At 32.9% G+C, this 12,500-nt stretch overlaps 1 protein-coding gene across 6 annotated transcripts in view; it reads right to left on the reverse strand.

Moving 5' to 3' along the window:
• ZCCHC7 (zinc finger CCHC-type containing 7) overlaps positions 1–12,500 on the reverse strand; it is a 280,220-nt gene that overhangs the window by 52,139 nt on the left and 215,581 nt on the right. For all 6 annotated transcript variants that reach the window (XR_009051465.1, XR_009051466.1, XR_009051464.1 and 3 more), the window contains exon 6: positions 12,367–12,402. Coding sequence is in view for 3 of the 6 variants with exons in the window: in XM_057723552.1 (XP_057579535.1) it covers positions 12,367–12,402 (36 nt within the window). In the remaining 3 variants the exon portion in view is untranslated. The remainder of the gene's footprint in view (positions 1–12,366; positions 12,403–12,500) is intronic.

The following is a 12,500-nucleotide window of genomic DNA, read 5'->3' on the forward strand; positions in this document are numbered from 1 at the left end:
GCCACCACAATAAGAAGCCTGTGCACTGCAATGAAGAGTAGCCCCTGCTCTCCACAACTAGAGAAAGCCCGTGCGCAGCAGCAAAGACCCAACGCAGCCAATAAAATTAAAAATAAATAAATAAACAAATAAAATCTTAAAAAAGAAAGAAAGAAAAGTGGTCAGGGAAAGATTAGATGCCCTCCCTTTTCTTTCGTGTTGTTCACAATACAAATGCCAACAGAAATGTAACTGGTACATATTCAAGGAAAATCACAGCTGGGGCCTAAAGAAATTGAAAGAAGAAATTTTATAGTTGGGCAAATAGTTTTGCAATGAACTGAACCAAAGCAGAGTCTGTGAAAAAGCAAAAACAATGATCCCATATGACCAAAGATTTACAAAGGCTAATGTCTTGTCCTCTGTTTTCAGTGTTTTTCTGGGGGGGGCCCTCACACCTTAGGATCTGAACTCCAGGTCTATTCCATCCATGGTTTTGGACAAAGCCTTCCATTTGCATACTGTTCTGACAAATATTCACAGTATTACTTCCCTTTGAGAAATTCAGGGGAAGAAGGCCTCTCATCAATTTAAAGGCTTTGAAATTATTTTAAAACAAAGCTTCCTTTATGAAGATTTTTAAGCTCTTTTTTTCCTCAGTAAAAAGAAAGAATTCAATTGTATTCCAGTGGACATTGCTACTAATTTCCCCTACATCCTAAAAATGCCATTAAAAGTACCATATATGATGATATACCTATATTTTTTGTGTATTAAAAAAACTATGTCATGTACCCAACAGATTCCCAATCCATTGGGTAATTCCTTAATTAGGCAGATTTTTGAAACATGTATTATGTACACAACAGACCGGAACGTCTCCTTTGGAGCATTTTCTAGTCTATCGGGTGATTACATCATTAAGCCACACATGCTACGTAGAAAAAATCCTTATGAAAATTCATGAAAAAATGTACAGCACATTATTAGCATGCAGCAGACGTGTATGCTTTTGATATTTTCTCTGTTAAAAAAAAACTACATGAAGTAATTAGTCCGGGTCATGAGAACATGAGAAAGGTACCAGACACTGGTGAAAATGAAAATTGCAAAAAATTGCATCTCTCATGGTTTAGCAGAGAGTAATTTGCTTTATTGGTAAATGGGTTCTAAAACAGTGTTCATTTGAATTGCAGCAGAATAAAGAGTGTTGCTTTATTGATTCGATATTTCCTATGTACACATAACTTCCTCCCTATCCCTCTTTTGGATACTCTTTTTTTTTTTTTTAAAGATCTGTATTGGAATATAATTGCTTTACACTCTTGTACCAGTTTTTGAGGTGCACCAAAGTGAATCAGCTGTATTTATACATATATCCCCATATCCCCTCCCTCCTGTGACTCCCTCCCACTCTCCCTGTTCTGGCTTTCTAAAGCATCACCCATCACTGATACTCTTTAAGTTTTATAAGCCAGTGGGTTGAAGGTTGCAAATGACCAGTGTGGTAAGACCATTAAGTATTCAAAGTCCTTGAAGTACTGTATGTTTGTATACTTATATCTTCATTTTATGTAACCTAAAGTGTAAGGGGTTACATGACTGTATCTTTTTCAAGTCAAAACTATGCTACAGTAATAAGAATACAGGTAAATGGTTGGTATAACTCCCAACCAGGTTATGTATTCACAATGTTGAGTGTTAGGCAAAAATCTAAACGACAAAATATTTGAAGACTAAAATGAGTGAAGCATAAGTTTTATAAAAAGGAGCTTTTAAATTTATTAATTTATGATTTTTCTTTTTGAAAATGACATTCTACCCCTACCCCCCAAAAAACCCAACAACAAAAAAGAAAACCTCAGTAAGCAGAGAACAATGAACACATGCAAGACAGTAAGGATCACAGTAATTCACCCCCTGAATGCTCCAAATCTTCATGGCTTAAAAACCATCCCAATTTTCTCCAAAGGTAGTGGCATTTACTCACTGGGCCATAGCTAATTTTACATGGAATGCAAAAATGTTAGTTTAAGTTTAATTTACCACCCTATTTAAATATTTCCAATGTAGCTCTCAAACTGCAGAGCTATCCCTCCGTCTATTTTAATTTTAAAGTAAGTTAGCAAAGGCTTCCTTCTTAATCCCCAGAGACTACCTACATAGTGACACAAACGCACAAATTTATGACAGCAACATAAATGCTCTTCTGAAGTAATGTGCAACATTAAGTGAAAATCGTTTCCTGGAAAGATATTATAGGTATCTATATTTTATTTGCCATCTTAAACATATCTGAGTCTTTATGGCCTTATTTTAAAAATGTATTTCCTTTTTATATTTCCTGGCGCAAATGGACTGCATAAATAAGCAATGTGCTATGAGGCTTCAGACCAGCCGATAAAACCTTTCAATTTTCATGCCAGCTTCTTCTTTTGTAATTCAAATCCGCCTGGAAACTGGCAGCTCTGAAAACTGAAACAAGCACTGCCACAAATACCTTGTAATGCTATCGACCTTGTCTGCCCATGCAGTGAGAAAGGGGGATGCGTATGTGTCTGCAGCCATCCAGATAACACAACTCATTTTTTTTGGGGGGGTGGCGTGGGGTGGGGATAACAGAAGCCAGGCCCAGACTGTGCACCAAAAGCAGTCATTACCAGTCGCGCTGGAGAATAAGTCTCTTCAAAATACACAGTGCATTTAAAAACCATATATGAGGCTGAGCCACTGCTGTCATTACCAATTTTAATTTAGCTCCTTCAGTTTGCCAGCCAGATAAACTCTTTAGTGCTATTTTTTAATCTATTTGCCACATTTTATGTTTAAGATTATAGTAATATGGACAGGAGAAGGAATCACTTTTAGGGGAAATAAAGAAATAGATCCGCTTATCGGCGCCCATCAGAAAGTTCATTAATCAGCCAGGCTTTGTGCCCTCTAAATTGAAAGGTTAAATAATCCTCTCAGGAATATTTCTCGGCCCCTCCACCAATTGTCCGGAGAGGAGCTGCCATTCATAACACGCGGGATCAGTGACAGGGTATCTTACCACTGTTTGGACCCCAAACAATGATGGACAAATGGCCTGGTTTACAAAGAACCTTTTAGTACATGGATGGAAATGGACCACAAGCTTTGATGTAGGGTGGAGGGATGAGGAGGGCGTGGAGACAGGATGTGGGGGGAAGGGAAAGAGAAGAACACATACATGTGTGAATCTATGGATATTTTATCTGAATGTTTATTGAGGTAGACTATAAAACACAGAACCCACATTAATACACATCTTACAACCACATGCAGTGCTTAAAATATTCAAATCTGCTTATATATTCTGCATACAAGTGCACATAAACTATCACTGAAAAACTGCAGAATAACAGAACCATAGCTTTATTATATTTATTAGCTAATACACAGGGGATCCAAATAAGCCCTGAGATTTTCATTTTTGCCATAACTCCACATGACTTACAACGTACTTCTCCCCCTCCCCATACCCCACTCATACTTACTTTACTGAAATACTCTTAACCATCAGTCACAAAGGTAGAGAATTCCACAGCTGTAAGTACCTGTTTAAAGGGGGGAAGTAATGCTTTTTTGTTTTTACAATATGCTACATCTTAGCTCCTGTATGTCTTAAAATAAGGAACAGACATGGAATAGGAATGCTCTTTGGAAGAATACCAATCACATCCACTGAGGAAGTGCTTAATTTTGTGTTGCCTTTTTTGCTGGACCTATATGAGAATATGGGTAGGAGACTACAAAACAACTGAACAAGCTCTTGTAACTCAACATTTTGCTGTGAAATCAGGCTGGTTTCTGGCATCAGTCATGTGAAGGCACATGAAGCAGTTTTACCAAGTGCAAAAAACTGATATGCTATTTTGTTTCATTTCTCATCTGATTAACATAAACCCTCTACCCCTAGCAGAAAGTATTATAATTGTTTATGATAGATGACTATATTCAGATGACACTGAAGTTACCACTTAGGAATTACACATTTATTAACAATATTTTTTCTTCAAAATGATATCATTATATCTTTATATGGTATGCATTTTATATAGTCATTTTCACTGAGAGGAAGCAGAGTAAATATGTTTGTGATTTACTCTTAAAATGATTTTTAGGTAAATCAAATTAAGAAAATAATTTCTTTGCTGTGTTTAATTAAAAGTTACCTACATTTCTAGAAAGAAAACAAACATAAATAACTAGAAAATGAAAATTGAGGTAAATAATTTTAACATCAAGACACTGCTTGTGGGGATTTCAATTTCAATAGCTATAAGGAGGAAACATTTTTAGGAGACAGACAGTAAAGGGGTCATTATGGATCTCCGCATGGTAGGCAAATAAAAGATTTTACAACACACAATCTGAGTTTGGGCTATTAGTCCACTGGCCCTCTCTACAGGAGTGAGGCATCTGTGGGTTTGCTGTATTGGAGCTCACAGAGTGTTGAACACAGGCTATGTGTTAGGTATTATGCTAAGTACTTTACATTTATTATCTCACTGTATACTTACAACAACCCTAGAAGGCACTATACCCATTTTTCAGATGAAGAAACTGAGGATCTCAGAGGGAAATATTTTAACTAGGTTTGCACATCTAGTAAATGAAAGAGCCAGAATTTAAACCAATGTCTGATCCCAAAGCTGGTATTCTTTCCCCTATATTATGATAAAAAACATTCCCTAGTAATCTCCTCAGAAATAAGTCTGCCCTTTCAGCCCAATTTAATAGCACATTTTTCTAAGGACTTCAGTAAAATGAGAAGGAAATGTGGTATAAAGACAAATGAAATGTGAGGGATCCAAGAAAGAGAGAAATGAGATTTTATTACACAGACGAAGTTAAGGAACAGTCCAAAATTTAGTTCCCCTGAGAAGAAATGTAGGGTAATCCACAAATGCATGTAAAGAAACAATATTTATGGAAAATGAGTATTTATAGATATGGATATATTACAAAATTATACAGATGACCTTATAATCTATCGAACAGATTCAATTCTGTACGATTTTTGAAAAAAGGGATTAAAATACTGGGATAGCTTTATTACCAATTGATTCACACAGTGAATTCTTTTTTACAAAGCTAATATGGATTTCTGAACATTCCCACTGAATAATTCTTGTTTTTTAAATGTGATCTACCAGTGTTTTGGCACACCAATTAAGGTGAAGATCTATTTTAATTTCAAAGATACCCAAAAAAATATTTTGGCTTCAATGTCCTCTAAACATGAAGCATTTTTCTTCATATAATAGTTCTGATATTTCTAAAACACCAGAGTTGTTGGTCTTAGAGGCCCACTGCTGAACTCAACAGAGCTGGAAGAAAATACTTGCAAATGTACAAAAATATAACTCTCATGATTTTTTGGCATGTGGGGATCAAATGGCAAATGAATTTCAAGTCTAAAATTCACCTGAGTTTATTAGTAATTCACTAACTTTTAGTCATTTAAGAGATTTTGTTTTTAAAACCTTAAACTTAATTCAACTGAAGTTTACAACTGTAGTTTATACCATAACAGACAATATAACACTAGTTTAGAGAGACTGTTCATGTCAGTAAGTCAAGGGGTTCTTTCAGGAGTCTTTTCCTGCAGATTAGTCAAATGATTGACCAAAACATTTAAAGGTTTTGGTTGATCATAACTGTGAATGACTAAGTGATTCCTAAATACTTAAGACCTGTTAGGAATTATTGTAATCTACCATGTCATTTACATGCATGACTACTAAAAGGAATGCTTAATACAAATATCATTGGTCCAGTATACTTTACTTTTATTCTTGCACTGAAATGTCCAGAGAAGATCATGACAAGCTCGGTCACCTGGAATATACTTATTTAAGGAATGCATGAATCATCCGTTCAAAGTACATATGAGAAATAATCACTTGAATATGCTAAAATTATTCTGCCTGATAGTTCTGTGCTCTTTACGTGTACTTAACATGACAAAGAATAGGCACCATTCAACATTTCAGATTTTTAAACTCTAATTTATTATACAGTTAGATACTGTGCAGAGTTAAACTTCACGAATCTTGAGAATTCTCAGGCTACCTGTTTACATTCATTTTTGTCATAACGGGGACAGTATTTCAAAGTGTAGACTTTCAAGTAAAAAAAAATGTAGTTTTTTGGGGGGGATTATATGAATAAAGTATGTGTTTTTTAAGAAGAAAGAAAATATTTTTTAAATGTTATATATATTAAAATTAGAAATACTTAGAAATTGGAATTACCACAAAATTTAAGCATCAAGAAGAAACTGCCCCTACAATGACTAATTATAATTTCTTTGCAGGTAAAGGTGAACATAGCTAGAGGAAAGAAAAAAAAGAGAGTAGCAAAATTCCAAACGTAATTTTCTATCTTTCTATCATCCCCAGGAGAAACATTTGTTAACAGGTAAGAAAATAAAGACCACAACAGGTATTTCTTTAAATTTTAAAAACAGAAGTAAAACCTGAAGCCCATATAGTAAATATGTAAGTCTTAAACATAACAGACTTTGCTCCCAGCCACTAAGGGGTATACAAACAAGCATAGGGATTTTTTTGTCAATTGAAGAAAGGAAGTTACTGTTTATAATAGAGCTTTATATTTAATTAGTTTATTATCAGCAACATGTACTACCTAAAAAATAAACAGAAATCACAATGATGGGTGATTGGGGCATTAAAGATATTTAGAAAATGACAAAAACACAGCTGTTTCTAGGCCAAAACATTTATAAAGAATCTTTTTCAAATTTTCGAATGCTGCATACTTTTCACTGCTTGATTATCTGAAACACTTAAATCTACATTAGAATTATTTTCATAAAGCAGTTGATATTATTTAAATATATTAAAACAAGAAACGACTCAAAATATGCCATATTGATTTCCCATTTAAAACAAATTAATTTTTGCATTAAAATACTGGAAATCAAATAAGTTGGGCATTCTCTCTGAAAGGGATGACACTTCAATATTTCTTTGACAGAATGAAAATATGAAGGCTCTCCCATGCGCTTCAATAAATAGAAATAAACTATATTCAAATCTAAATAATCATATTCTACTCCCATTCAAAAGTAAGTTTGTATACACACAGTGTCTAGAGGTCTGAGGAAACAATGTGAGAGGAAAAATAACATATGCATTTATAATTCACAACATTCACTTTTTCCCCCTTCCTTTATAGAAGCTTTAGAAAATTGCTTTTTGATGATTTGGCAAATTGTATTTATTTTTAAATGAATCTCATTTATTGAGATTGATAATTCCAGGTTTCATTTGCTTTGAAATTGCATTTTCCAATTGCTTCCGATGATAAGTTTTAGCAAATGTGGTCCAACATGCCAGTGAAAAAAATCAGTTGATCTACTCTATAAATGTAGTAATTATGTTTAATACTAAACTCAAAACATGGTAAGATTGAACTAAAAAATTATTAGCAAAATGTTGACACTAAATTCTTTAAGAACAAGGTAAGTGTTTAAATAAACATTAAAGTATTCACATAAGTTTTCCATTTGAAAAAAATCTTTAAAAACCTCGGTCACTGTCCAAATGTATTTCTATCTCTGTTATCATAAATGGAGTATTAGAAAATAAGTTATCAATGCTTATTCAGAAAATTCTTTTTATTCAGATACCAAAGGAACTTGAAACAGAAAGCAGTGTGACGTATTTTACTGTACTACAATGGGAAGATGGCCCTGAGGTGCTACAAAATAGTCACGTACCATCCACATGCTCAGAGCATGCTTGTATTCACCTCAGCAGTGTTCTAATATTAAGGGCATTTTTAATAAAAACGAAAACTCTGAAAACCTGACAGAGATGTAGTATCTTATGAGCAACATTTAACTATAGTGATTCAAGACACTAGAGGGAAAAAACCCTACAATTTAAACAAGAGTATACCCAGTTCTTAAGAAAGCTAGGAAAGTGAACTGAAGGACCAAAATAAGAGCCTCCAAAATTAATTTATAAAGTCTTAGTTTGAGATAATTTGTATGCCAAGCCTTAAAAAAATATATGAAGAAAAAGTTGGTTTAAAAAATTCTAAAATAGAATGAGGCCTAGTTCTCACTCTATTTGGAGGCATTTAACATTTTAAAATGCAGTATATAACCAATTCTATTTCCTTAGATACACACACACACACGAGAAAAAAAAGAAAGTCCTATCACTTAATATCTACTGTGTGGATGGGGTTCTTGTGGGTTCTGCACTTCTGCTTATGTAGCCAAGGAGCTCTCAGAAGGAGATTTAGGATTCCCAACATATATTCAATGAAGGCGGGGGTGGGGGGTGGGGGTGGGTGTCGCGAGTGGATGAGAGAGAGATTTTTGTCCATGAAAAGAAAAGGTTCTGGCTTGAGGCTGACTTTTCAAAACTCTTTTAAACTCCTTAATTTTTTCTCATTTTAATTTAATTAAAATATGTTCTATTTTAGTATTAGTCGGGTAGGAAATTGTTACCCACCCTAACTTACATCACAATTCCAGGATAAAGACCTTTGTATAGATAGGTATTGCCTCATTATCAAATTCTACTTTCTTAGTCCTTCCTTCTGGACTATGAAACAGTTCTAAGGGTAAATTTAAATATGTTGACATTTAGGGTTACCTATTCTACGTTATGGCAGAAAATGTTTTAGAGAGTAACATTCGTTTCTGTACTGTGAAAATTCGGAAAACACATTTCTAAATTCATGTTTACAGCTAAGGAGAGAAAACTGAGCGGCAAGATGAAATGATATTGTTAATTATGGTCCATAAGATATACTCTTGCATTCAACTGGTTCAGGTAAGACTACTATTAATTACTAGTAAACTCAGCTCACAAGCCTTTCCTAGACTAGAAAGGAAGACAAGGAAACTATTCCTCTCCATGTCCTTGAAAGCAAGTATTTTACTTTTTGAATGCTAGGCATTCCAAACATTAAGTATAAAGAAACATTTAAAACTTAATTCTTCCAAAAAGGTTACATTTGTTTTCCGTTTAAACTCTTAGTTAAAATAAAAGGTAGTAGGTTGTAACATATTTTAACAATGCACACAAAGAAATCCAAGAGCAAAATTAAGCAAAAAAGATGTATTGTCCTTTTTGGTTCTTAATACATATGGCCCCCAAATAGCAAACTTCTAGTTACTTTTTTAAGTAAGTAGATTAAAAACAAGATTAACAAAATGTCCAAAGCTTGTCAAATTATAGCCTCTACTAGTTAAAAATTCTGTTGGTTGTAAAACTCTGTTGGTGGCCATTTTGGCCTAGGATTTTTAATATAAATGAGACTAGAAATGACAGGGGGTGGGGGAAGGGACTTTCCTTCTTGAATAGTTAAAGAGGGAAATTTTTTATCTAGAATGAGTTATATGAAAGATGAAAAAGAATATTCAAAGTTAGGCTTTACCAAAATCTGAAAATACAACAGAAATTATATTATTGAAGATTTAAAAAACTTTCTAAACATTTTTTGAAGGAGGTAAATATATAAACTATTTGGAGAAATTATTTAATTGCTAAATAAAAATCATATGTTTTTCTTTTTTCCATGCAGGTCTCCAAATGGATAATCTAAAATCATTAAATTATATGATATAATTTTATAGCCATTAAAATATATAAAGAAAAATGACATGGTCAAATAGTTGTTATAATATGGATACATATATACAAAAATAGATGCAGAGTTCAATTAGCATGTATCCTTTACAATGATGGTCTTATTTTTTTAATTAATGTAGTGAAGTCTAGTCAAGTCTGGTTAAAAAGCTATTCTATTCATATACAAGCTGTAAAGGAGACTTTATTTGATCCCTCATGAAATTGCTGAAAATAGTGAACATTTCTCTTTTTAAATTTTCTTATTTCAGATGTGTTAAGGAATTTTTGATTTGATTTGATTTCACAGGTCCATTTATACCAGTCAACTTCATCATCTTTCTTATGTGTTTGAGACATAAAACTCTGTTTAACCTATAGACTTTTTTTTTTTTTTTTAAAGAAAAGTGATTCCTGAATAGACCTTAAATTGTAGTAGCTAAACTTAAGGTTGTGTAAATGTCCTTCTATACTGACTGATAATTGAAAACTTCTCAAATGTAAACATTTCCAAACTAGATACACAAATCAATTTCGCCCCTCAAAAAGCATAGTTCATTTTGGGTAAGAAACAGGCATGTTTTGGTTAGAAAAAGAAATTAATCAATGATTAAGTGTAGAAATATCCAGTTTTAAGAAGATTGGTTTAAATGAATATATAACAGCAGTTCTAACCTGGGCTTCATTACTTGGTCATTGCCCTAATTGACGCTACATTCATGTGTGAGGGCTACTATGAGTCAATAGATGGCAGTCCATCGCCTAGTAAAAGAGCTGAAGATGACTAGACTCATCATGCATCTTGCTTTCATTCAAGATTAAATATTGCTTAATTGCACACATTAGGATATTGCCTACATGTATAATCATTTAGCTATTTTATTTTAGCTGGGTTGATATAGATGTACATGTTTATAAACATACTCAAACTGTATTTATACTTGCACAGTGAACTCTTAATTACTATTAATTTAAACTTCATATCATGAATTAATAGTTATTTCAATATTATTTTGAAAAATTAATCAGGATTACAGATTAAGACAAACTTTTCAAAATGATTTTGTTAATCCTATAGATAGAATATATCATAATTTCCCCGAAGGCAAATTCATTTTGTTTTTATTTATTTTTTTCCTAACTATTCATTTTATACTTTGTTTTTCAAAAGCTATAATATTAAACAAACCTTCAAATATCTCTGTTTTACTAGACATTAATTTCTATCCTATGACAGTTATATAAAAGAATACAGGTGCAAATAATGAAAAGAATGGCTTTAAAATAGTACTTCCTACACTTGATGTTTTCAAGATTGGAATTCTCTAACTTAAGGGAAAAAGGAAAATTAACACAATGTCAAATCCATTAGGCTATTACTTAATAAAAATGCTGATGAAAAACTTGCTATACAGTTACAAAGAGTGACTGTGATCCTGAAAAGTGTAATACATAATTGGATTCCAATTAAATTTAGGCTAAGAATTTCACCATAGTGTGTTAGGATAAAAAAAATTATTACCTAAACACAAACATAATGTATTTATTTGCATTACATCTGTAACATATATGGGTAACGTGTGTATATGGGCATGTGCGCGCTCGCATGCGCATGTATTTATTTAATTTTTTAATTTTTTTTGAGTAGGGGATAACACTAAAGATTTTTAACAAAACCCAATTTGGGATTGAGGACAGTTGAGGAATTACAGCTTTCTACTGAGAATCTTCAAACAAATTAAACAGTGATAACAGAATGTGAAAACAAACCACCTGATGTACTTCTTGGGCCTGTGATAGGAACATTGATAGTTTGAGTGTACTTATTGATTTATTTTTACTCCATAAGACAAGAGCAGTAAGAAGACATGTTTTGTAAAAACTTTGCCCTTTCTATTTTTATTGTCTTCCTATAAATAAAAACTTTTTAATAAGTTAAACTTTAAAGAACTGCTTTTAAATATACTGCATAACGGTATATAATTACAAGAGTAGTTTTTATTGTTGTCTCTTGCTCAGCACAGCATATTTAATATATTAAAAGAAATGACTAGTAGGCCTATGGTGAATTATTGAAATTAAGCTAAATATTAAAAATAAACTGACTTCATAATATTGAACATTAGCCAATTGATTCCTTAGCAAAATATGTTTTCTGCTTCTACTTAGCCTCAAATCACACTAAAAGGAAACTACAGACTTAAATAACTTGAATGGTATTAAGCAGACATTTACACTTTGAATAAGTCAAGATGGGCTTAAGGATATGACAGTTGAATTGTTCTATATGAAAGACACAGGAACTTTTTTTTAGTTTCACTAAAAAATATGTGTAAACATTTCAGTAAAGCCAGAAAAATGATAATGGAAGATAGTGTGGACTATATGCTTGTGGACTGTAGGTAATACAACATTTTAAAGATGCTGGATTACTACTATTTTTTTGCTCCTAGCATACTTCTTCCCTTTAATGAATGTGGTCTAGGAAGACTGAGAAATACCATGATGAAATCATTAAATAATATGAGTAATAAAAACAATCAAAGTCTTTTAAGAGCAGAAAGATAAAGGATAGAGTAGTGGGCAGGGGAGAAGAGAAAAAGTATATTATTGCTTTCTCAGTGCAAAAACTCTTCAGATGTTTATTATCTTCCAGTAGAAGATGCTTGTCTATATTTTATGGTCAGCAGTTCAGAGAAGGGTAAATAGGCTAGGTCTTGGGGAAAATAAAAAAGGTGTTTCTACTTACCGTTAGGTGATACTGCCTCCAGATTTCTGGGCAAGCCTGGAAAATAAAAATATTGATCAGCTGGGAGCATGAAACAAGGTACTTTACAGCCTGTTGGTTTTGGCATAGCCCAGCATCCACCGGTGTCGGTCACA

The sequence above is a fragment of the Hippopotamus amphibius genome, chromosome 2 (genome assembly GCF_030028045.1).
Source record: "Hippopotamus amphibius kiboko isolate mHipAmp2 chromosome 2, mHipAmp2.hap2, whole genome shotgun sequence".
In the NCBI taxonomy this organism is placed as follows: domain Eukaryota; kingdom Metazoa; phylum Chordata; class Mammalia; order Artiodactyla; family Hippopotamidae; genus Hippopotamus; species Hippopotamus amphibius.